Source organism: Schistocerca cancellata, chromosome 3, assembly GCF_023864275.1.
Source record: "Schistocerca cancellata isolate TAMUIC-IGC-003103 chromosome 3, iqSchCanc2.1, whole genome shotgun sequence".
NCBI classification, from domain to species: domain Eukaryota; kingdom Metazoa; phylum Arthropoda; class Insecta; order Orthoptera; family Acrididae; genus Schistocerca; species Schistocerca cancellata.
This window is the reverse complement of record NC_064628.1, coordinates 211,134,082-211,161,234: the sequence shown is the minus strand read 5'-3', so window position 1 is coordinate 211,161,234 and position 27,153 is coordinate 211,134,082. Positions and strand designations below refer to the sequence as shown.

General features: G+C 44.2%; 1 protein-coding gene across 1 annotated transcript in view; it reads right to left on the bottom strand.

Moving 5' to 3' along the window:
* Positions 1 to 27,153, bottom strand: part of LOC126174834 (E3 ubiquitin-protein ligase TRAIP) — a 224,806-nt gene that overhangs the window by 176,128 nt on the left and 21,525 nt on the right. The window contains exon 2 of the mRNA XM_049921214.1: positions 9,470 to 9,593. Within this exon, the coding sequence (XP_049777171.1) occupies positions 9,470 to 9,582 (113 nt within the window). The 5' untranslated portion in view covers positions 9,583 to 9,593. The remainder of the gene's footprint in view (positions 1 to 9,469; positions 9,594 to 27,153) is intronic.

Genomic DNA, 27,153 nt, shown 5'->3' with positions numbered 1-27,153 from the left:
AATTAATATTTACTGATGTGGTCACACATCTCCAGACATGCAATGCTGTTCACTCCATAGACGGCAGTCATTAACCAACAGTATTTAGGATCTCTTTTACCTACTATTATGTTTTATTTATGAGGGATGCTTCCCCCTTATTTCTGATTCTCTGAACTGAAATCTGTTTACATTGGTCTACAAGCTTGGTACACACTTGTTGCTGGTGTTTAGGTCTACCGTGTAACTAAATTTTAATTCCACCACAAAATCTTTGATGGGGTTGAAGTAAGTAGTACTACGCTTAGTGCAAGCCCCTCCAACAAATATATCTGATAGTTTAAACCACAATGTAATGTTCCTTGTTTGATAGACAACATTCTGAAGCTGATATAGAACAGCAGCGATTCCCAACAGTCACATAGTGGAAAACACTCAGGTCAATATTAATATTGTTTGCTAGGCTTTCTACATGCCCCCCCCCCCCCCCCCACACACATATATATGCACAAGCACATCATGTACCGTAACTGCTTTTCATCACTCCAAAAAGCTCTCCTCCCCCTCCCCCACCTCTACCCCTACACCCTCCCCACCACTGCTCTGCAGTATAATTTTGGGTGTTGCATAGATGGTCATTCACACGAATAATCAATAGGACTGATCTAAAATTCAAGCTAGGAGGACTCCATTCATGATTTCTCTGCTTCCTAAATTGTTGAATTATTCAGCATCATTTTTTTTGCATTCCTTTATTTAAGAATGATTGAAACCAGGTATTTAAAATATTAACACTTTCAAAGAAAACTTAAGCTTTTCTTATCAAGGCAAGCAAATGCTTTGTACAGACATTAAAAGTGACCATTTGGTATTGTGAAGCAATATGTAAAATAAAAGAAATCCAACTACCAACACTAGACCGATCTGTGGAGTGCAGAAACATCTCACAAGAAACAACAATCGCACTAGCTTCCGAGCTCTTGATCTCACTTGGGTTAAAATAAATAAATAAAATAAAATGCCAGTCACTTTGTTATATATTAAGGCTCTTAAATAAGCATAGTAGCAACTTCTTTCAAACACGATGTATAATATTAAAATCTATCACTTCTAAACCCACAAAGCACTTGTGTGTTTAAATGCGGAATGTTTTGTTATATTTTGCCAGTTTCTAAATAGCTGCTCAGAAAGTGGATTATCAACTTTCTTGTACATTGATGATTGAGGTACAGACATAATCTGCAGAGCATGTCTCATCAAGTGGAAATGCCACCTTGTTGAGAGTGGTGTTTTCACAGCCTCAGGTCATAGCCTAGAACAACATGCTGCATCATCTGGGGGGGTCAGCATTTCTTCTATTTTTCTTCACTCCCTTTTAGTTTCCTATGTCTTATTTTCTGACCTCTATTTTTTCCCATCCCACACCTCTATACATACAATGCATGCAGGGCTTGGAGTCCCATTTTGCCAATTACATACTCAGAGAAGAGTTTTGGCAGCATACATAACTGATTAATATAACTGTTCCCTATTTCAGCCAATCTCTCATGAGGGCATCATCTGTGCAGAGCTTGTAACTCTTTGAAACTATTGAACAGGTTGATTTTCAACAAACTTCCACCAGAAAAGAATTAATGATATACCTTAACTCTGAAACCTAAAATGAATAGCATCCTTGTGGAATACTGCTACTACTACTCCTCCTCTGTACAGGAGTTCCTTGCAGAAGTTGGAACTTTTCTCTCTAAAGTTTTATTTATCCATAACCTATATCACATTTTTTTACAGTTTTATTAAATCTTTCATTGCTTTTGTTAACAAATTTTCCTAACAGCGTGTACAAAGTCATTCCAACACCAGGTAGGTTCAGCTCACATGGAACTTGATAAATAAGTAAAAATACAACATTACTCATAACCCCCAAATGCTCGTGCAGGTGCAATGAATGGTCAATTTTTTAAAAATTGTCTGCAGATTCTTCGATTAATAATCTGCGAACCTGTATTGCTAGCAATTCATTCACTATAGCTTTAACTAGCTGAGTAAAATGACAAACAAATATTTATCAAACAAAATTATATGAAACTGAGTTAAGTTCATAGTTTAATGATTCATGCACTGTGCAAGAACCATTTCCGAAATGTTGTGGGACGAGAGAGATTGAAAAGAACACAATATAAATAAAAATACAATCTTCTTAAATCACATCACACTAAAACAATGAGAGCTGTAATTTCTGAAACCCAAAATAAAAGTAATTCCGTCGTACAAGATTTGAAACTACTGTACACAGCAAAAAAAGATAGCCATATGATCTCTGGTCTAAGAAATTAATGAGGATCAGAGTTTAATGAATTATCAAAGGCAATGCCTTTAGAGACAGAGCATAAACATGAACAAGAAAAAGGCAAGAAATCAGTTGTCTACATACCATGTCAGGATTTGCTTTAAGCAATCAACAGAAATCTAAATCTAAATGGTCTGATGTGAAAAGAAGAGGGAAGGGGGAGGGGGAGACTGGGGACTGAGGTACAAGCAAACCATTCTCACAACACATTAAAACCTCCAATTAGCAGCCAGCAAAAATAGAGGGCACTCCTGTCAGAATACAAAACACACTCCATGGTTTTAAAGAGATCTATATGCCACAAGCAGCAGATACTGGGGGCTCCTCTCACCAGAGCACTAACTCACTTGGTAATGGGCTCAACACACATGGGGTAAGATAACAGCCCCTTTTGCTTTACCATCAGCTAGTCTTTGCTGAATAGGTGCATAGCTCTTTACCTTAATAGCAGGAGGACAGTTGTAGTGATTCCAGAAGATCCACATAAATTCTGGAACCATTCGACCTTGTGATGCCTCGAACACGCGATGTTTTAAAGATAGATAAGTGTGAGAATGAGAGCCTATTTACTGTGCAACACAAGTCTGTGTGTACAGGATGGACGTTGGTCATGGGAGAACATGAGTTGCGTCAGACGAGCAACATCGACAAGTCTTTGCCGCTCGCACCATAGAACCAGTGTAGAGGGTGCAAGGAGTAACTATGTAATATTCCTTGGTGGTCGAATAATTATAATTGTTATAGACAAGGGAAACATGATGTGTCTAGAGACTCTTATTTAATCTTGGTGTTAGGACATGCTAGAAGCAAGACCTTTTTTTGAATTTCTAGTGGTTATTAAACCCACCACATTGTAATAAATTATAGTTAATAGTATCTGATGGTTATCGATGTAGTTGACTTGCAAGAGTTTGTATGCTTATATGAAACTTGTGGAAATGAAAAGATAAACTGAACTGTAAGTATGAGGGTACCGAGTTATTTCTTGTGTGTGTGTGTGTGTGTGTGTGTGTGTGTGTGTGTGTGTGTGTGTGAGAGAGAGAGAGAGAGAGCATTTTTTTGTTCCTCTGACCAGCATTATTTCTTCAGAGAAGAAGTCGTGGAGATTGACGCAGCCTCATATTCAAAGAAGAGGATCGGCTAAACGTTCCAAGTAAATCAACTGTCATAACAGAAGTGTGAAGTTTGCAATCCAGTTTTGCACCATTTCTCTTGTCGCAGAATCCATTAGAACGTGGCGACCGACATGATCAGGACTCTAAGAAAGAGGAATTTTGAAACGAAATCAAGATAAAAAGATACTGTGAGTTGCCATAGCAACCAATAGCAACAAGACAGGGAAACTGTTTCACAGAGTTGGATTTTGTATAAAAAGGAGTGAAAATAAATAAATACCATACAAGAAAAGACACAAGGAAAAATCAATAGTTTCGACTAAGAAGAGTTACAATGAGATCTATTCGACGATGAACATCCAGTGTGGAGAGTAAGCAGCCCTCACACACATCGCGGGGGCGTGGACCCTGTAACCAGCAACTGATGACGGTGCTGACTACAAATTCGTTCAACAGCACTGACACTGAAACCAACGTCCGAAGCTGCCGGCACCCGTGCTGTTCACTGGTGCTGATTCCACACTGGCTCACCAATGCAGCCTAAAACTCTACACCAGGTGAGCGAAAGACAATAATTATTTGAGTGTGAAGTTAAAGACATGGTTCAATAATAGACTGTTAGTACAGTTATTATACTCAGAGGTGAATTTATTTTAATGATCACTAGAGCTAAAAGTAAGGGGAATATGGATAATACTCAAAAAATTTGGGAAACATCAGAACCAGCAATAGCCATCCATGGCAGTGAGAAAAGAAATGCCATACTGGACTGAGGTCGCAAATTTAATTAAAGCACTAAGTCTTAAATTAGACTCGGTGAATACTCAACTAAATGCTAGATTAGATGAACAGAAGGTGGATTCAGCTGCTATAAGAAAGGAACTAAGTGCTACTTTAAGTGAAAAACTAGAAGCACAGGGTGAGGTTTTAAATGCTAAGTTCAATGTCTTAATGATAAAGTGGAGAGTTTGCAATTAGATTTAAAGAATGAATTAAGTAATTCCCTGACTATCCATGTAAACCAACTGTTCAGTGACTTAAGTCAGACAGAGAACGACCAATTTCAGAAGTTGATCCAGAAGTTAGAATTTGATATTGAAGTCAAATATAATAAAGAACCTGATCTTAATGAAAATCTAGAATCTTGTGATAATGTATGTAATGTTAAATTTAATTCTGTAAGACAGGAAATGAATACTTTGAAAGAGAGCACAGATCGACCTAAGGAAGTAATGTCAATTATTCAATCGAAAATCCCAGGTGTTACTACACGCGTTTTTAGTTCACGAGTAGATAACATTGGACGAAGTTTTAAAGGAAAAACAGCCAACGCTGACATTATAAATGTAAGAAGTTTGGCAGAACCATTTGAACTAATTAAAGATTGAGAAGTTACTGAGAGTATAATCTCCAGAAACATTTCGACGGTTGCTTTTTCCAAACTTAATGATGCTAGCAAGGTTATAGATGACTTGTGCAAAGAATTCAAACTTGTCCATGACAAATAAGAATATAGAACAACTTTACCTAATGTTGTGTTTCCTAGTAAAGTGGTAATTGTTTTTCTGTGGGGAGACATTCACACAAAATTTAACGAGAAGTATTGGTCTGCACTTGCTCAAGTGAGGTTAATGTCAGGTCCATGGGATCCGGGCGGAGTCACATCTGACTCCCAGGGACGAGAAAATTCTGTGTTAACGGGCAGAGTGATGACAGTCAGATCCCAAATTGTTTTCGGTGTTTCTTCTGTACTATTTTTCCTGCACCAAATTCCCTTCAAATCTTAACCTATTCTGTTAACTATTATTGAATTTTTAAACTACCCTATAATTTTAGCATATAGAAAACCGGATACGACAGAAAAATAATACATTTAAAAGAATCACAGATCAACAGTGGTCTCTAGACATGAAATGAAATGAGTATATCATGGTGCTATTCAAACAGAGTTATATCGAGATGATATAAACTGAACAGAGCATTTTATGTGTGTATAAAATACGGTATAAACTGACTAATTAGACAACTATTTTATTGTAGTGTATAATTTTCTATTTTGTATAGAATGCTTTATACCTTTTATAAAAGGTAATGTTAATGGGAGGGTTTGTATCAATTTGGAAAGGGGTGGGTGGTGTAAGTAATAGCATGATTTACACCAACAGATAAATCATGACTAACACAAAACGCACATCACACCTTCCAGACAATCCTCGCAAAAAGTGTGACTGATTCTTCACCATTTGCTGTTCTATAGGTGTTGCTAAGATTTTTCTTCGTGGACCTCAAGGGTGAAGGTGAGAATGTCCGTTCTGTAGGAGCCGATTGAACACCATACCTCCTCTGGCTTCACACTCAAATACCAGTGTGGTAGGGATCCTGTGGAATGGGGGGAGGGGGGGAGGGTTTCCTTCTTTGGGGATATCTTTCTCTTATTCATATACTTCTATCGCTGAAGTCCTCTTAGACTTCAAGAGGGGAGAGGGGGAGAGGTGGAGAGGGGGGAGAGGGGGGAGAGGGGGGAGAGGGGGGACGGGGGGAGAGGGGGGGACGGGGGGAGAGGGGGGACGGGGGTGAGGGGGGGACGGGGTGAGGGGGGACGGGGGTGAGGGGGGGACGGGGGTGAGGGGGGACGGGGGTGAGGGGGGGACGGGGGTGAGGGGGGGACGGGGGTGAGGGGGGGACGGGGGTGAGGGGGGGACGGGGGTGAGGGGGGGACGGGGGTGAGGGGGGGGACGGGGGTGAGGGGGGGACGGGGGTGAGGGGGGGACGGGGTGAGGGGGGGACGGGGGTGAGGGGGGTGAGGGGGGGACGGGGGTGAGGGGGGGGGCGGGGGTGAGGGGGGGGGGGGACGGGGGTGAGGGGGGGGGGGTGAGGGGGGGGACGGGGGTGAGGGGGGGACGGGGGTGAGGGGGGGGACGGGGGTGAGGGGGGGGACGGGGGTGAGGGGGGGGGACGGGGGTGAGGGGGGGGGGACGGGGGTGAGGGGGGGGACGGGGGTGAGGGGGGGGGGACGGGGGTGAGGGGGGACGGGGGTGAGGGGGGACGGGGGTGAGGGGGGACGGGGGTGAGGGGGGACGGGGGTGAGGGGGGACGGGGGTGAGGGGGGACGGGGGTGAGGGGGGACGGGGGTGAGGGGGGACGGGGGTGAGGGGGGACGGGGGTGAGGGGGGACGGGGGTGAGGGGGGACGGGGGTGAGGGGGGACGGGGGTGAGGGGGGACGGGGGTGAGGGGGGACGGGGGTGAGGGGGGACGGGGGTGAGGGGGGACGGGGGTGAGGGGGGACGGGGGTGAGGGGGGACGGGGGTGAGGGGGGACGGGGGTGAGGGGGGACGGGGGTGAGGGGGGACGGGGGTGAGGGGGGACGGGGGTGAGGGGGGACGGGGGTGAGGGGGGACGGGGGTGAGGGGGGACGGGGGTGAGGGGGGACGGGGGTGAGGGGGGACGGGGGTGAGGGGGGACGGGGGTGAGGGGGGACGGGGGTGAGGGGGGACGGGGGTGAGGGGGGACGGGGGTGAGGGGGGACGGGGGTGAGGGGGGACGGGGGTGAGGGGGGACGGGGGTGAGGGGGACGGGGGTGAGGGGGACGGGGGTGAGGGGGACGGTGGTGAGGGGGACGGTGGTGAGGGGGGTGAGGGGGGTGAGGGGGGATGCTGGTGAGGGGGGACGGAGAGAGAGAGCATTTTCCCCTCTAACCAGCATTATTTCTCCAGAGAAAAAGTTGTAGAGATTGACGCAGCCACATATCCAGAGAAAAGGATCGGCTAAACGTTTCAAGTATGTCAACTGTAGTAAGAGAAGTGTGAAGTTCGCAATCCAGTTTTGCACTACTTCTCTTGTCGCCAAAACCATTAGACAAACCGTATGTGAATGACAAATTGTGTGACACAGTACCTGTTGAGTACATCAATTGTAGCAAAATGATTATTTAAGTCCATGTTCCACACACAGTCCATGGCTGTGATAAACATTATGATATGGAATGTGTTAGATGGATTAAAGATCACGATGACAATTAGACATGAGAAAACTAATAAATTCAGAGGCAGAATTGCAGCCATAGCTTTCCTTCAGGAGGTTAAATGTTTAGTATTGTAGTAAGTAAAAGTGCCAACACTATTTGTAGTTTTCAAAACTATTAGTTCCTTCCTTGGAGAGGAGAGAAGAAAAGATTAGAAAGGAAGGATAAGTCATTTGGACTCCAGTGTGTATTGCAAAAGGGTGGTGGTGAGGGGGGTGGGGTGAGGGAGTGACACACACACACACACACACACACACACACACACACACACACACACACTTTAACCATTTCACTACAAGAGCAGAACAAATAGATCTGAAAACTAGGAGATGCCTAAACTATATTTTAAAGATCTTTAAGTCTGTCAGATACTTTGTTTCAACAAACATGTTATTAAAGAGATTTACAGCTCAGTATTGTCATAGTTAGAACTGTCATAAGGAGATGCAGATCATTTTTCCTGCTTGTATTGAATTGCCGAATATTTCTACAATTCTACACTGAAGCACCAAAGAAACTGGTATAGGCATACGTTTTCAAATACAGAGACACGTTAACAGGTAGAATATGGTGCTGCAGTCGGCAACACCTATGTAAGATAACAAGTTTCTGGCACAGTTATTAGATCAGTTACTGCTGCTACAATGGCAGGGTATCAAGATTTAAGTGAGTTTGAACATGGTGTTATAGTCAGAGCATGAGTGATGGCACACACCATCTTCTGAGGTATCAAAGAACTGGAGATTTTCCCGTACAACCATTTCAAGAGTGTATCCTAAATATCTGGGATCTGGCAAAACATCGAATCTCCAACAGCATTGCAGCTGGAAAAAGACCCTACAAGAGCAGACCTACGACGACTGAAAGGAATCGTTCAATGTGACAGAAGTGCAACCCTTCTCCGAGCTGCTGAAGATTTCAGTGCTGGGCCATCAACAAGTGTCACAGTTCGAATCATTCAACAAAACATCAGTGTTATGGGCTTTTGGAGCAGAAGGCCCAGCCGTGTACCTTTGATGACAGTGTGATACAAAGCTTTACACCTCGCCTGGGCCCTTCAACACTGACAATGGATTGTTGTTGACTGGAAAATGTTGCCTGGTTGAACATGTCTCATTTCAAATTGTGTTAAGCAGATGGACATGTAGGGGTACGGAGACAACCTCATGTATCCACAGACCTTGCATGTCAGCAGGGGACTGTTCAAGCATGTGGAGGCTCTGTAATGGTGTGGGGGCGTGTACAGTTGCAGTGATATGGGACCCCTGATATATTCAGATACAACTCTGACAGGTGAAACATTTGTAAGCATCCTGTCTGATCACCTGCATCTACTCATGTCCACTGTGCATTCCGATGGACTTGGGCAATTCCAGCAGGACAGTGTTACACCCCATACATCCAGAACTGCTACAGAGTGGCTCAAGGAACACACTTCTGAGTTTAAACACTTCTGCTGGCCACCAAACATTATTGAGCATACCTGTGATGCCTTGCAACGTGCTACTCAGATATCTCCAGCTCCTCATACTCTTACAGATTTCTGGACCCCTGCTGGATTTATGGTGTCAATGCCCTCCGGCACCATTTCAGATATTAGTCTAGCCCATGCCATGTCATGTTGCATGCAGGGGCCCTACAGAACATTAGGCAGGTGTACCAATTTCTTTGGCTCTTCAGTGTAAAATTACAATAGATTTCTGACAAAAAAAAAAAAGGCTGGAACCTTTATGTTGAGAATTCAGACAGAATTGTGGAAGACTGATGCAGCATGTTTTACTGCAAGCATTTGATGGGACGCATAACCAGACGAAAGTACAATGATATTTCTTCTGTATGCCACAGCTTCAAATTTCATTTACTGTCATCACACATCTCACCATTTCACTTACTTTCTGTGTTTCATAAACATTTTCTTTTTAAATACCAATGTATGCAAACACAATCATTCTGTATAACTGGTACCTCTGTTATTACCAGAAAAATGCACTTCACTGAAGGCTCACCTTTCAATCCACTGTATCAAACACTGGTAATGAAAAAGGTGACCACACTGCGTGCAGAACGTATCATCAGCTGCAACGAACAGGTCACTGCAGATTACGCAACTTACATGCATATTTGTTATCACTGAAACAGATAATCATCAAGATCAAAATTAATATTTGGATATTTTATGAAGTGGAAAATTTGAAACATTGGTAAGGCAAATCAACTGAAATAGTATAATTTTTTTTGTAAATAATGATTTTTTTTAGCTGCTAATACAATGCAAAACTACACAAGATAATGTTATAAGTGAAGAATATTTTATTATTTTATCATAAAGAAAAATGAGGCTGGTGAATGTAAGAGAAAAGGTACCACCATTTAAAATTAATCTATATTGTACCGATCAATAATCATTTGTGAAATGATGATGGAGATATGTATCTAAGAGCAGGTGACTGGACATGTCTGCCATGCACATTTCATCTTGTCTACGCTTGGAATGGTTAAAAAGATTGTCTACTATAATATGTTGTAGCCTAGAATTTAGAATTCTCTTCGTGTTGAAGGAAACGGCCAATGTTCTCTTACAATCCAATAGGCATGTTCAGGCTGGGACAATGTGTCTATCTTCAAATGGCTGTTTGCTATGTTGGTTGATTGTTTTAAAGAAAGAGAAGGGACCAAACTATGAGGGTATCGGTTCCTTGTTCCTAATAAAACAATGCCACAAGTTTGAGAATAAAATGGACGAAATATGCAACACAAAACGGAAAGAAAGGAAAAGCCACAAGAACAAAGGGAAGGCAACGACTACTAAAAGGAACAAAAGGGGACACGAAAACGAGAGAGACGCTAGAAACAGAAGGGAGTAAAACAGGAAAGCAGATTACAGTGGCTGGCCAACCACGAGAATAAAAAGGGAAAGCTAGCCACTCTGCAACACATTAAAACTTCCACCCTAAAAGCACTAAGGTGGAGGACACAGAGGGACGAAGGACATGCACTAAAACCTACATAGAAGTATAAAACCCACTCTCATGGATAAAACGTAAAACTAAAAAATGGTTCAAATGGCTCTGAGCACTATGGGACTTAACATCTATGGTCATCAGTCCCCTAGAACTTAGAACTACTTAAACCTAACTAACCTAAGGACAGCACACAACACCCAGCCATCACGAGGCAGAGAAAATCCCTGACCCCGCCGGGAATCGAACCCGGGAACCCGGGCGTGGGAAGCGTTAAAGCTACTGTGGAGGCACTGGCTTCCAACACTGAAGGCAGGGCGCTGGGGAAGTTATAAGTCTGCCGCAGAGTGGCTAAAAGTGGGCAGTCCAGCAAGAGGTGGACGACTGTCATTTGGGAGCCACAGCTACACTGAGGTGGGTCCTCGTGACGGAGTAGGTAACCATGCGTTAGCCACATATGGCCAATGTGGAGCCGGCAGAGAACAACTGATTCCCTGCGAGAGGCCTGCATGGAAGACCTCCACACATACAAAGTCTCCTTAATGACACGCAGTTTGTTGTGCGTGCTGATATGCCATCCTGTCTCCAAAAGCCGCAAAACCCTGTGGTGTAAGAAGGAACGCAGGTCAGCTTCGGAGATGTCTACCTCCAGAAGCGGTTTCTGCAGTGCCTGATTGGCAAGTTTTTTGCCGAGGATTCTGATGTGTCCTGGGGTCCACACAAACACCAAGGAACGGCGGGACTGTTCCAGGGCATAGATGGACTCCTGAATGGACTCTACCACAGGGTGACAAGGGTAGCACCGATCAATAGCTTGTAGGCTGCTCAATGAGTCAGTACACAGGAGGAATGACTCGCCAGGGCATGAGCGGATGTTCTCAAAAGCACGAGATATGGCCGCCAGCTATGCAGTGAAAACACTGCAGCCAACTGGCAAGGAGTGCTGCTCAATATGTCCTCCACGAAGGCGAAGCCTAAGTGACCATCAGCCATTGAGCTGTCGGTGTAAACCACTTCAGATCCCCGGAACACGTCAAGAATCGAGAGGAAGTGACAGTGGAGAGCGGCGGGGTTAACAGAGCCCTTAGGGCCATGCAAAAGGTCCAGACGAAGCTGCAGCCGAGGCATACACCATGGAGGCGTACGTGAACAGACCGCAAGTAGAGGTGGTAAAGGGAAGTACACCAGTTCAGAGAGAAGGGACAGCACGCGAACCAAAATCGTTAGCCCCGAGCTGGGCCGCCGATGCAGGAGATGGACTGCCGCGGGCAGGAAAAGGAGATGGTAATTCGGATGCTCTTGGGAACTATGAATGTGTGCTGCGTAACTGGTGAGCAGTTGCACACATCTGATCTGCAGTGGAGGGACACCAGCATCCACCAGTACGCTGGTCACCGGACTCGTCCTAAAAGCTCCTGTCGCTAATCGAACCCCACAGCAGTGCACAGGGCCGAGTAAATGCAATGCTCAAGGCGGTGCCAAACCATAAACCACACTCCTATAGTCAATTCGGGGTTGGACAAGGGCTCTGTAGAGCTGCAGCAGTGTAGAGCGATCTGCACCCCAATTAATGTTGCTTAGGCAACAGAGGGCATTGAGGTGCTGCCATCACTTCTGCTTAAGCTGACAAAGATGAGGGAGCCAAGTCAATCGAGCGTCGAAAACCAGTCCTAGGAATTGATATGTCTCCACTACATTGAGCTGATCATCAGTAAGATAAAGTGTGGGTTCCGCATGAATGGTACAACGCTGACAGAAGTGCATGACACACGACTTTGCGGCTGAAAACTGGAAGCTGTTGGCTAGAGCCCATGACTGTGCCTTGTGGATGGCTCCCTGGAGGTGCCACTCAGCAACAACAGTACTGGAGCAACAGTGCAAAATGCAGAAGTTGTCTGCATACAGAGAAGGTGAGACGGAGGGCCCGACAGCTGCTGCTAGACCGTTAATGGCCGCTAAAAATAGTGATACACTCAACACAGAGCTCTGTACGACTCCATTCTCCTGGATATGGATGGAACTATGGGAGTCACCAACTTGGACATGGAAAGTATGGAGGGGCAGGAAGTTTTGGTTAAAAATTGGGAGTGGTCAACAGAGACCCCATTCATGCAATGTGGCAAGGATATGACGTCACCAAGTCATGTCATATGCTTTATGTAAGTCAAAAAAGACAACAATCAGGTGTTGCTGTCTGGTAAAGGCTGTTCGGATGGCAGACTCAATGGACACAAGATTATCAGTGGTAGAGCGACCCTGGTGGAAGCCGCTCTGACATGGAGTCAGCAAGCCATGTGACTCCAGGACCCAAACCAACTGCCGACATACCATACATTCCAGCAGCTTACAAAGAACATTTGTGAGGCTGATGGGCCGATGGCTATCCACATCTAGCGGGTTTTTACTGGGTTTCAGCACCAGAATGATGGTGCTCTCCCACCACTGCAATGGAAAGACACCATCGCACCACATCTGTCTCAAGATGACGAGAAGACGTTGCTTGTAGTCTGATGAGATATGTTTAATCATCTGGCTGTGGAGCGATCAGGCCCAGGGGCTGTGTCGGGGCAATGTGCAAGGGCACTGAGGAGCTACCACTCAGTAAATGGGGCATTTTTGGATTCACTGCAGCATGTAGTGAATGAGAGGACATTCCCTTCCAGCCGTTGTTTGAGTGTGCGATAGGTTGGGGGGTAATTCTCTAATGCAGAGGCTCGAGAAAAGTGCTCAGCAAAGTGCTCGACAATCGTGTTTGCGTTGGTACATAACTCGCCATTTATGTTGTCGTTACATAACTCACCATTTATGTTAACACTGGGGACAGTTGTTGGGGCCTGGTAACCGAAAATACGTTCGATCTTTGCCCAGACTTGGGAAGGTGACATGTGGCATCCAATGGTGGATACGTATCTCTCCCAACACTCCTTCTTCCATTGTTTGATAAGGTAGCAAACATGGGCATGAAGCCGTTTACAAGCTATGAGGTGCTCCAAGGAAGGGTGCCACTTGTGCCGCTGTAGAGCTCGCCAACACTCCTTAATTGCTTCAGCGAGTTCCGGCGACCACCAAGAGACTGTCTTATGCCTCGGGCATCCTAAAGAGCGAGGGATCACGTTTTCTGCTGCAGAAATAATTGTGCTAGTCACCTGCTCAACCATCACATCGATGTTACCGTGTGGGGGAGATCAGCAGTGACAGCAATGGTGAAAGTTCCCCAGTCTGCCTTGTTCAAAGCCCATCTGGGCAGGCGTCCGTGTGCCTGACGCTGGGGCAATGACAGGAAGATGGGGAAGTGTCACTACCACACAGGTCGTCTTATGCTCTCCAGTGGATAGATGGGAGAAGTCCTGGGCTGCAAATTGATAAACCAATGGCCGAGTAACTACCATGAGCCACACTGAAATGTATGGCGGCCCCAGTATTTAAGTGGCAGAGGTCGAATTGCATCAGTAAAGTTTCGACATCTCTGCCTCAGCCAGTAAGCATGGTACCACCCAACAAGGGGTTATGGGCATTAAGATCTCCCAGAAGTAGGAAAGGTTTAGGGAGTTGATCAATCAGTGCAGCTAATACGTTCAGGGGTACTGCACCATCTGGAGGAAGATATACATTGCAGACAGTTATTTCCTGCGTCGTCTACATCTACATCTACATCTACATCCATACTCCGCAAGCCACCTGACGGTGTGTGGCGGAGGGTACCTTCAGTACCTCTATCGGTTCTCCCTTCTATTCCAGTCTCGTATTGTTCGTGGAAAGAAGGATTGTCGGTATGCCTCTGTGTGGGCTCTAATCTCTCTGATTTTATCCTCATGGTCTCTTCGCGAGATATACGTAGGAGGGAGCAATATACTGCTTGACTCTTCGGTGAAGGTATGTTCTCGAAACTTCAATAAAAGCCCGTACCGAGCTACTGAGCATCTCTCCTGCAGAGTCTTCCACTGGAGTTTATCTATCATCTCCGTAACGCTTTCGCGATTACTAAATGATCCTGTAACGAAGCGCGCTGCTCTCCGTTGGATCTTCTCTATCTCTTCTATCAACCCTATCTGGTACGGATCCCACACTGCTGAGCAGTATTCAAGCAGTGGGCGAACAAGCGTACTGTAACCTACTTCCTTTGTTTTCGGATTGCATTTCCTTAGGATTCTTCCAATGAATCTCAGTCTGGCGTCTGCTTTACCGACGATCAACATTATATGATCATTCCATTTTAAATCACTCCTAATGCGTACTCCCAGATAATTTATGGTATTAACTGCTTCCAGTTGCTGACCTGCTATTTTGTAGCTAAATGATAAAGGATCTATCTTTCTGTATATTCGCAGCACATTACTCTTTTCTACATTGAGATTCAATTGCCATTCCCTGCACCATGCGTCAATTCGCTGCAGATCCTCCTGCATTTCAGTACAATTTTCCATTGTTACAACCTCTCGGTACACCACAGCATCATCTGCAAAAAGCCTCAGTGAACTTCCGATGTCATCCACCAGGTCATTTGTGTATATTGTGAATAGCAACGGTCCTATGACACTCCCCTGCGGCACACCTGAAATCACTCTTACTTCGGAAGACTTCTCTCCATTGAGAATAACATGCTGCGTCCTGTTATCTAGGAACTCCTCAATCCAATCACACAATTGGTCTGATAGTCCATATGCTCTTACTTTGTTCATTAAACGACTGTGGGGAACTGTATCGAACGCCTTGCGGAAGTCAAGAAACACGGCATCTACCTGTGAACCCGTGTCTATGGCCCTCTGAGTCTCGTGGACGAATAGCGCGAGCTGGGTTTCACATGACCGTCTTTTTCGAAACCCATGCTGATTCCTACAGAGTAGATTTCTAGTCTCCAGAAAAGTCATTATACTCGAACACAATACGTGTTCCAAATTTCTGCAACTGATCGCCGTTAGAGATATTGGTCTATAGTTCTGCACATCTGTTCGACGTCCCTTCTTGAAAACGGGGATGACCTGTGCCCTTTTCCAATCCTTTGGAACGCTACGCTCTTCTAGAGACCTACGGTACACCGCTGCAAGAAGGGGGGCAAGTTCCTTCGCGTACTCTGTGTAAAATTGAACTGGTATCCCATCAGGTCCAGCGGCCTTTCCTCTTTTGATCGATTTTAATTGTTTCTCTATCCCTCTGTCACCTATTTCGATATCTACCATTTTGTCATCTGTGCGACAATCTAGAGAAGGAACTACAGTGCAGTCTTCCTCTGTGAAACAGCTTTGGAAAAAGACATTTAGTATTTCGGCCTTTAGTCTGTCATCCTCTGTTTCAGTACCATTTTGGTCACAGAGTGTCTGGACATTTTGTTTTGATCCACCTACCGCTTTGACATAAGACCAAAATTTCTTAGGATTTTCTGCCAAGTCAGTACATAGAACTTTACTTTTGAATTCATTGAACGCCTCTCGCATAGCCCTCCTCACACTACATTTCGCTTTGCGTAATTTTTGTTTGTCTGCAAGGCTTTGGCTATGTTTATGTTTGCTGTGAAGTTCCCTTTGCTTCCGCAGCAGTTTTCTAACTCGGTTGTTGTACCACGGTGGCTCTTTTCCATCTCTTACGATCTTGCTTGGCACATACTCATCTAACGCATTATGTACGACGGTTTTGAACTTTGTCCACTGATCCTCAACACTATCTGTACTTGAGACAAAACTTTTGTGTTGAGCCAACAGGTACTCTGAAATCTGCTTTTTGTCACTTTTTCTAAACAGAAAAATCTTCCTACCCTTTTTAATATTCATATTTACGGCTGAAATCATCGATGCCGTAACCGCTTTATGATCGCTGATTCCCTGTTCTGCGTTAACTTTTTCAAGTAGTTCGGGTCTGTTTGTCACCAGAAGGTCTAATATGTTATCCCCACGAGTTGGTTCTCTGTTTAACTGCTCAAGGTAGTTTTCAGATAAAGCACTTAAAAAAATTTCACAGGATTCTTTGTCCCTGCCACCCGTTATGAACGTTTGAGTCTCCCAGTCTATATCTGGCAAATTAAAATCTCCACCCAGAACTATAACATGGTGGGGAAATCTACTCGAAATATTTTCCAAATTATCCTTCAGGTGCTCAGCTACAACAGCTGTTGAGCCAGGGGGCCTATAGAGACATCCAATTACCATGTCTGAGCCTGCTTTAACCGTGACCTTCACCCAAATCATTTCACATTTCGGATCTCCGTCAATTTCCTTCGATACTATTGCACTTCTTATCGCTATAAACACGCCTCCCCCTTCACTGTTCAGCCTGTCTCTACGGTATACATTCCAATCTGAGTTTAGGATTTCATTACTGTTTACGTCTGGTTTCAGCCAACTTTCTGTCCCTAGTACTATATGGGCATTGTGACCGTTTATTAATGAGAGCAGTTCTGGGACCTTTCTATAGACGCTCCTGCAGTTTACTATTAGCACATTAATATTGTTATTCCCTGTTGCATTTTGCCTACTCCTACCTTGCCGCGTCTCAGGAGGCGTCTTGTCGGGCCTAGGGAGGGGATTCTCTAACCTAAAAAACCCCCATGTGCACTCCACACGTACTCCGCTACCCTTGTAGCCGCTTCCGGCGTATAGTGCACACCTGACCTATTCAGGGGGACCCTACATTTCTCCACCCGATAGCGGAGGTCGAGAAATTTGCACCCCAGATCTCCGCAGAATCGTCTGAGCCTCTGGTTTAAGCCTTCCACTCGGCTCCAAACCAGAGGACCGCGATCGGTTCTGGGAACGATACTACAAATTGTTAGCTCTGATTCCACCCCGCGAGCGAGGCTTTCCGCCTTCACCAATTCCGCCAACCGCCTGTACGAACTGAGGATGACCTCTGAACCCAGACGGCAGGAGTCATTGGTGCCGACATGAGCAACAATTTGCAGTCGGGTGCACCCAGTGCTCTCTATCGCCGCCGATAGGGCCTCCTCCACATCTCGGATGAGGCCCCCCGGCAAGCAGACAGAGTGAACACTGGCCTTCTTCCCCGACCTTCCCGCTATTTCCCTAAGGGGCTCCATCACCCGCCTAACGTTGGAGCTCCCAATAACTAATAAACCCCTCCCCCCGTGTGCCTGCTCGGACCTTGCTGAAGGAGCAGCCACATGTCCACTCACAGGCAGAGTGGGCGATGCCACACGGCCAGCCTCCACATTGACCCTCCGCCTCGTGTGCCGCGAACGCCGCTGAACCCGCCACTCCCCTTGGGGAGAGGGTGGCCCAACCGCGCCCGGTACCCGCGAAGATGTCTCGACAGCAGGGACAGTGTGTGAAGCACCAGACTCCCCACTGCCGCTACACTCCGAGGCAGCAGCCTGAAGACGGCTGACCGCGGCCATCAACACGCTCAGCTGTTCGCGAACAGTGGCCAGCTCCTCCTGCGTCCGTACACAGCAGTCACACATCCTATCCATCCTAAGGAATCAATTTACTGAAGAGGGTTGTTCAACCTTTAACTAGACTGCTAATTCACTAAAGGCAGCTGTTTATTCACTAAACTGGGGTTGCTAGCCACTTCTTGTAGAAAACAATGAAAATTGCACTACCTGTCTCTGGACTGTATTGAAAACAAACACTAGCACTACTGGCACTATGGTTGACTAAAGGGACTCTCTCTGACTATATTCAAAACAAACACGAAATCTATGGAACACTATTAATAGCACCAGACAATTAAAGCTTCCTAAAAGCAAATACACACGGAAGAAGAAGTGACAAGTAAGAAAAATACAGTTAATACTTAAATTAAGGTAGCTCGCTGCACAGCAGACGTGAAGCAGACGGCAGTTACGACAGCCACAGCTTCAAGAGGGGTTTGAAGGGGCACATGTTCACTACAGATCGAGTTTAGGACATAAATGGAAACTCCACCTGACAATCTATTATAGTCGCTATGGTTCCTGTAAGATCCCTTATAGCTGTGGAGGGCAGAGGTCCGCATTGCTAGGAACCAGGTTTCCTGGAGGGCAATGCAGATAGCAGGTGTAAAGCTTAACAGTTGCCATAGCTCAGCCAGGCAGTGGAAAAAACTGCCGCAATTCCACTGGAGGATGACATCACGAGACTGGGAAGGCATGGAACATTCAATGAGGCAGTTTACACCTACCTCAGAGTCACATGCTGCCATCAATTTATTGCCTCAGCAGTCTATTTCCATTGTGTCTGAGGGTCTGCAGAGATCTAGGTCCTCAGTGGATGCCAAAATCTCCACCACATCTTTAGCCACAGAGCTTGTAGGTAGTGGTGGAGTGGGTGCCACTGCAAGTTCCTTGGTCTTGGGGGTTTTCTTTTTGGATTTCTCTCGCTGCTCCTTGGGTTTCCCTGGCTGGGAGGACTTCACTGTCTCCAGGACAGAGGATGAGCATGAAGCCCTACGACCAACTTCTTTCGGGCTCTTCAGTCACTGGCAGGTGTCGTCTTTCCCACTAGAAGAAACCTGGGAAGGGAGTGACTCAAGGGACCCTCTCCTGTGAGAGAAACTGAAGAAGACTTACACTTCTCCAACTTAGAAGTGGGGACGGATATCCCTTATGGTTTGGGGGGGGGGGGGGGTGGAGGGGGGGGGGGTGTTTGCTCCCGAAGTAGGTGGTACAGGAGCAACAGGGAGGGAAATGCTCCCCCACCATCAAGGGGGCAGGTGTAGTCTTCCAGCTCTGAGAGGTGACCTGGGTTGGTGGAGCTGATGGTGCCAGAAGTGTTGTAGTGGCGGCGTAAGACAATGTCATGCACACAGGATGCAGGCGTTCAAATTTTCTCTTAGCCTCAGTGTAGGTCAGTCTGTCCACAGTCTTGTACTCCATGATTTTCCTTTCTTTCTGGAGAATCCTGCAGTCAGGCGAGCAAGGCAAATGGTGCTCTCTGCAGTTGACACAGATGGGAGGTGGGGCACATGGAGTATTGGGATGTGATGGGCATCTGCAGTCTAGGCATGTGACACTGGAAGTACAGTGGGAAGACATATGGCCGAACTTCCAGCACTTCAAGTACCGCATCGGGGGAGGGATATAGGGCCTTACATCACACCGGCAGACCATTACTTTGACCTTCTCAGGTAATGTATCACCCTCAAAGGCCAAGATGACGGCACCAGTGGCAACCTGATTATCCTTCAGAACCCGGTGGACACGCCGGACGAAATGTACACTTCGCCGCTCTAAATTGGCGCGCAGCTCATCGTCTGACTGCAAAATACGGTCTCTGTGAAATACGATACCCTGGACCATATTTAAGCTCTTATAGGGCGTGACGGTTACAGAAATATCCCCCAGCTTGTCACAAGCAGGTAACTCCCATGACTGGCCAGAGGATGCTGTTTTGATCACAGATCTCATTTTGGACAAGCCCTCCACCTCCCCGAACTTGTCCTCTAAATGCTCAACAAAAAACTGAGGCTTCATCGTCATGAAAGATTCCCTATCAGTTCTCGAACATACAAGGTACCGGGGCGAATAAGATTCGCTGCCATCCTTTGCCCGATGTTCCTCTCACGGTGTGGCCAAGGAGGTGAACGATTTGGGGTCGCATTTCAGTGCGTTAAATTGAGCTCGTCATCACTTAGAGACTGCTGGCATTTCACTACCAGGAAGAGATGATGGACTACAATTCATCGCATGTCATCCGCCCTGATGCCACCCACTCCAACCAGGGGCCCTCCCCACGGGCGCCACTCATCCGCAGCAAAGGCCACTTGGCAGGATGGCCATTGCTGGGAGTCCCGATGCCCCAGAGGAATGGGCATCTACCCCTTGCAATACATAGGGAGTTAATGGCGCAGGCATCAGCACAGCGATCCCTGTGTGGTCAGGGGGCTACAACCAACAGGTTACATGGTGCCCCACCACAAAGGGTTGGCTACGTGCTGGATATCAGGTGCAAAGAAGTCCATAGTCATCGTCGATGCAGAAATCGACACTGGATAGTGCATGGTGGAAAACGCACCCAGGAAGGTGTCCTTGCCCAAGAGATGGAGAATGGGCAGGACTGCAATGCGACAATGAGAAAGTGGGCTAAAGATCAATGCACGATGGATACAATGCACCTTGCAAGGCGCCCTTCCCCAATTGGCTTGCTCTGCGGGAAAATTTTGAAGAATGGAGGTCAAACCCGACATGGGACCATCATATAAAGGCTGAAACGTGTGGAACTGCTTTTAGTCGCCTCGTAGGACTGACAGGAATACCTCGGGCCTGTTCTAGCCCCTCGACCCACACGGGGGTATTTGCTATGTATAGCCAGCTTTGATGCCTGTGAAAAAGTTAATTCACTCTGTGATCTGTATCACTTCCGAGTGTCTTGAATGTTGCTTTACACTACATGACATCATATCTGTCAAGTAGTAGGGCACCTAGAAAAAATAAATATTCCTCACTGAAATATGGTGTTGCCAAACAATGGGACCTACCTATACATATAACTCAATAAATACAATTCTCATTTCAGTAGTATATGTAAAGCAATAACAATCTCTTCAGTGAGCAATGAAGAAAGATGATTGGTCCAATGAGCATCCTCAAGGATGAAATCTGTCCGAACCACACAATTTGAGAAAATTCCATCTTTTCTATATTGGTAACTGTGATCTTTGCCACATAAGATGAACAATTGTGGATTGTATATCTGTGATCCAGTATTAACTCATTGTACTAGGTTGGTTCTCAGAAGATATAATGATCTGTATGAAAAAATACTTATTCACTTTTGCTATGACGCTTTTTGTGAAAGGAAGGATGAAATCTGATCTGTACTAAATCAAACACTATGCAATTTCTGCTTTCATTCATGTAGACCATAAACCTTATTTGGATCTGATGAAAATTAATGAATTAATTATGGCAAATAGCAATTTTCATTGCTCTATGAGTAGAGTACTTAAACTACAGAGTCTGCAAAGTCTCTCTACAGCAATGAGCCTTGTGTATCTCACCTTGTGGGGTGTGCAAGGTTGGCAACACATTCAAGTCTCACCTGCAGGTGTTCTGTGGATCTGCAGTGGTAGGGTAGGGGTAGTAGTATTGTGTGTCCATTGCAGCTTTTAGTTGTGATATTGCTAGATTATGTACAAACTGAGTGTAGTGAGAATACTTAATATTGCAGAGATTGAGTTTCTAGTGGACAAGGTTTTCCATACGTGAGGAAACTTTACGGAGCATGTGAGGTGGCAATTTAGATCAAGTTCCCCTGCTTATAAGTGTTAACATCATGACACTGTACATGATTTAACTCACAAATTCCAGACAACAGATTCAGTTCATGATTTCCACAAACTGGTAGGTCCACTGTTTTAACAGAATGGCAGCTTGATAACATTTTGGACATAAAGCTGCGGAATCCAACATAATTAGTGAGGAGATTATTGCGTGAGGCTGAAGTATCTCTTACATAATTAAAGAACTGGGGATGTATCCATATAAAATTACTGCTGTGCAACAATTACAATGTGTGGACCATGCAAAACCTATAGTGTATTGCGAATCGTTTCAGCAATTTATTAACCAACATGGAGTTTGTGTTTTAGATCAAACTTTTTTCACTGATGACACTTGTTTTCACCTCTCTGGCTACATTAATTCCCAAAATTCATAAATTTCTTCACCAGAAAACTCACATGCCTTAAGAGAAACACCATTGCATGCAGATAAAATTTGAGTGTGGGTTGCCATAACAAGAGCGCAAATTGCAGGGCTGATCTTTTTCGATACTACCATCATTCCCAGACAATTTATCCATTTGTTGCCCTTCTGAATGAAATTGAGGTCAATCATTCATTTTTCAAATGACACAATGTTACTGCTCCTACAACACACTTTTAGATGAAATTTTTGGAGACAGAGTAATTTCAAAAGGTCTCTGGCCCCTGCACTCACTGTATCTGTCTCCACCCAACTATTTCCTTTGGAGTGCGGCTAAAACATTTTGTGTATCAAAATAACCCAAAGACAATAGATGAACAGAAGACAGCAATAATTGATTATCTGCATTTAATTACATGTGGAACATTGGTAAAGGTGTTTGTAAATAAATGTAAACGTGTTGAACTATGCCTTCAAAAAAGAGCAAAACAATTCCAGTAACTATTGTAATATTGGTAAATACAGTGAATAATTAATTGTAATAATGTTGAATCCCATCTCACAACATAACCGCAGCTACTAGCAGTATACCCAGCCCCTATCTTACACAGCGACATGAATGTGCTGCTAACCTTACACGCCCTGCAAGGCGAGACACGTGAAGCTCGCCATCACTGTGGAGAGACTTTTTACCTGAATGTATATATCTCTCTCTGTGGCAGATAAACATTAAAGTAGGTACGCTACCATTTATTATCTTGTTTGGTGTATCGTCTGGTAATGAGTACATAATAATTAGTGACATAGTTAGAACGTGCACTTCAATTTTCTGATTTTCAGTTTGATAGCCATGGCTGTAGTATTGTTGAACATAGAGTTTCCTATGAATAATTACTGCCAATACCAGATGAGATGGGTGTAATATTGCACTTTTAAGTTCTGTTTGTAAAATAAGCAGAGACTTACTTCAATTTTGTGCCCATTCAAGAACATTTAAAAGCCATGTACACTGCTTATTCTTGTTATTAATATAATTTTACTTTCTGCCTCATTTTATAGTCTGGTAAAAAACCCGAATTGGCGATAACATCCATAATACAAGAACCCACAGATAGCCAAGCAGGTTAGCATCAGTGGAGCAGCAAGCTCAAGTAAGTACATTTACATTCTTTCAGAGTGAATGCTTGTATTAAGCAATACAGTATCTCTCAGTTGTAATATGATTCAACTTTTAGAGCTGCTATAGAGTGTTATCAGTAACTGTAATTTTTATTGTACCACAGTGCAATAATTACAAAAGCACTATAAGTTTTTTTGTAAATGCATATCAATTGTAACATCAGCAACATTATTGCTTAATAAAAACATTACTGCCTAGCAGTGTTAATATTAATTTTTCCGTTGGTGGGAATCAGATTCTTTCAAATTTTGTGAGAATTCTGGTAATGGTAAAGACTTCCCCACAAATAGTCAAATACAGTCTGTATGGGGGCAATCAACTGAAAGAGCTTCAGAGATGGAAGCCGATATAGTGTCGGCTAGTCAGACAATAGATACTTTTACTCTTTTATTGTGAAAAATAGAACTAACGGATCAAAAAAAAATTGTGAGATGGTTAAAGAATTAGTACAAAAACAAGATTCTATTGCTTATGAGTTTGCAAAACAACAGAAAGTTGCTATCTAATTTGGATTACGATGGCTCTACGCAAAGAAAATGAAAATAAAAAAATAAATAAATTTTTCAGCTTGCAGTAAAACAGGATGCAATAGCCAAAAGAGTTAACGGATGAAATAACAGCACTAAAACAAGCATATATAGTGAAACCACTATTTTATGTTTTCATGTGGTTTGAACTTAAAAAACGCAAAACTGAAGAAAATGCAGAATTGAGAAAATGTTAAAATCCCCAAAATACAAGCAAAAGTGCATGAAATTGGTATACATGATTAAAAACTGCAATCCTCTCCAATACTTTGTATAAAATCGGTATAAGCAAAGGAAATTAAATGTACATATACAATAATCTTTGGTAATGAATTTCACCAGTTCTCAAAAAAATTAAAGATTTGTAACAGCAAGTAAAAACTCATCAAAAAATTGAAGTTGGTACCTGGGTACAAGGTAATCGAGCTATTTCCCAACATACTAAGACCACAAATTATACGTTCAAAACAGACTTTTTGAGAAATCATCCTTTGTGCTCATCCAGAAAAAAAAGCAAAAATTGACAAAAATGTTGAATTAAGCCAAAAACATCACAGCAGCTATGTGGTTAAACCATAAGCATAAATGCGGACCTCTGCTTAATGACAAGCTGTGCAATGATATTTAATGCTTTTCTTACGAACCACACTTCATATGCTCAGCACCGTTAAGGTGTTATTTTACGCTTGATGAGAGCAATATAAACGTGAAAAAATTGGTTTACTTCCCCAATTTACGTTCCAAGCTTGTTACTAGTTGGCTCAGTGAATTTCTGTACAATGTGTAAAATGTAAATTTGAAAGAAAACTCAGTTGCTACAGTTTTGCTTCACGCCCTCTATCACTGCTGCCAATCTTTACGATCTACAGTGTGTGTGGTGCAAAGTATATACATGAGTAGTGTATGTAGCTACTGTAATTTTATCATGTCAGTTTTGAACATGAAAGTCTTTAAAGTGTGTATTGATATCGCAAAACCCTTGTTCTATTTCCATGTGACATCTTTGTCACAGCACATCATATGCATGAAAAGCATATTGTCTTCACAAAATGCTTGCACTCCTACCTGCATTCCTGTCATTGAAGTCCCTCTCCACGCACCCAGTAGGTGATCTCATTTTATATGTGTTAGTATGGTGTGGTGTCCCTGCTGGCTGTTGGGTGACTTAACAAGTCGCCAGCCAATAAGAGTTCACTAGCCGGAAAAGAGTGACATTTCCTCGATTATGGCCGACCATATTCTTTGAGACTCAGTGTTTGAACTTAATAGGTTGATGATTGATATTGTTGCTCAATATAGTACATTGGAAATAAATGCAAAAATATCAGATTGAGTTATATGTGGCACAAGAAATTGTGGCAGCTGGACCCCTTTGTCACGTATTGCCCCTTTGTCACGTATTGGCTCGGTCCGGAACACTTCGCGCCAACTGTCTTGCTATTCCACTACTGCTGCAACCTAGCAGTACTTTTATCATAATTGCATGGTGAAGCTAACTGTTGCAAGTTGTGTTGGCAACAATAATCATGGATTACATCAGCAATTCCTCTCACGTCTCCCCTCTTCACAGTGGCCTAAAATATTCCCTAACTCCACTACCACCCACGGTGCAAATCATCTGTCTTTTGTTCCACTTATAAATGTTAATAGGAAGAAAATGGGATGAAGTCAAGCGAGACATTGAGTAAGGACTTAAAATTGAGGTAAATCTTACTAGGAGGAAATGAATTTACGGGTTTTTCTAGGGGCTAAGAATTTATGGTGTAGAACAGTGAAAAAAAAAACAAAATCGGAGATCGTAAAATCGAAGTTCCACTGTACTAGTGCTGCCGTAAGCTGTCGCCAGCACACCAGTTGGCAAAGATGTAGCACGAGTATCAACAGTAGGCACTTGATCAAATGCACCTATCATGAGAGAGGCCGAGACAGGCTCACTAACTCACGGTAACTGACTTGACTCAACACTCCAGGTTGGTGTCCAACATTCATTCATGGAGTGACACAGTTCAGCACAGGCTACACCAGTACATAGTGTCCAGATTGCGGTATAGCAAGATTACCGATACTGTCAGCAGAGGAAATTCCATTGGATCGCAGAAAGTGTTTCTTGTAAATAAATGCTTGGGACTGTTCAAGTATTTCCGTTTGCCCTTCAGCAGTGCTTCGTACCAGCCAGTTTTCAACATTACTTGGAATGGCTGACTGCAAAAGTTCCACTCTGTTCAAACTACCTTAATGATATTGTCATCTCAGGTCATACACCAGAGGAAAACATTGCCAATTTGCGTACTCTTTTTCAAGTGTTGTCAGAAGCCATTCTCAAGTGTTGTCTCAAAAAGTGTGACATTTTTCAAACTGAACTACAGTACTTAGTTCATGCAATAAACAGTCACGGAGTGCACCCCCTCCAATCTCATTTGCTTGCAATCCATGACCTGCCTGTTCCTTGCAATGTGTTTGAACTGCAGTCAGTACTAGGCAAAATGACATACTACACTCGGTTCATATCGAATGCCACTCAGATCGCGGCTCCATTGCATTGCTTGTGTCACGAAAATGTACTTTTAGTGTGGACTAAAGACTGTCGTCTGGACGCATTTCAGAAACTCAAAAATGCCTTGCTCAATGACAGATATTTAGTGCATTCTGACCTGGCCAAACCTGTAGCTTTGCAAATCAAAACTTCTTCCTAAGGAATCGGCACTGTGCTTTTGTTCAGAATCTGTGCACAAGATAGACCCATTGCTCTTGCCTCGAAGTTTTTAACTCAAACTCAGTGCAATTATTCTCAAATAGAAAAAGAGGCTCTCGCTATTGTGTATGGTGTGACAAAATTCCATTACAATTTGTACAGTCCCAAGTTCTTTTTGTGGTGGCAGATCACAAGTCTTTGCAGTCCTTGTTTCATCTGTCAAGGCCAGATCCTACATGCACTGCTCAAAAAAGTTGCAATGTTGGGCTTTGTTGCTTTCAGAGCATCAGTATGAAATTGTGTAGAGACCTATGGCAAAGCATGGCAATGCAGACATCTTATCTCGCCTTCTGATTGGCTCAGAATCTGATTTTGATGCATATGCCATATCTTGTTACCAAAACAATGTGCAGGACTCTGAATTGCTGGAATCTTTACCTTGCACTACAGAAAAATTCCACAAGCCCTGGAAGCAGACCTAGATCTCAAGATTTTGTTGCATTACATTCACACAGCTTGGCCTCGTTCATCGAACAGTATCCAGGACTCAGTAGTGCGCCGATATTTTGCTTGTCAGCATAATGTTATAGCTCAACAAGTTGAGATTCTAGTTCAAAATGACAGTGGACAATCATGTGTGTTTATTCCCACAGTGTTGCAAAAGGATGTGTTGTGATTCCCACACCAAGGACACTGGGGAACTGTTCGCACTAAACAGATAGTGCAACAGCACTGTACTTGGTAGGGCATGGATGC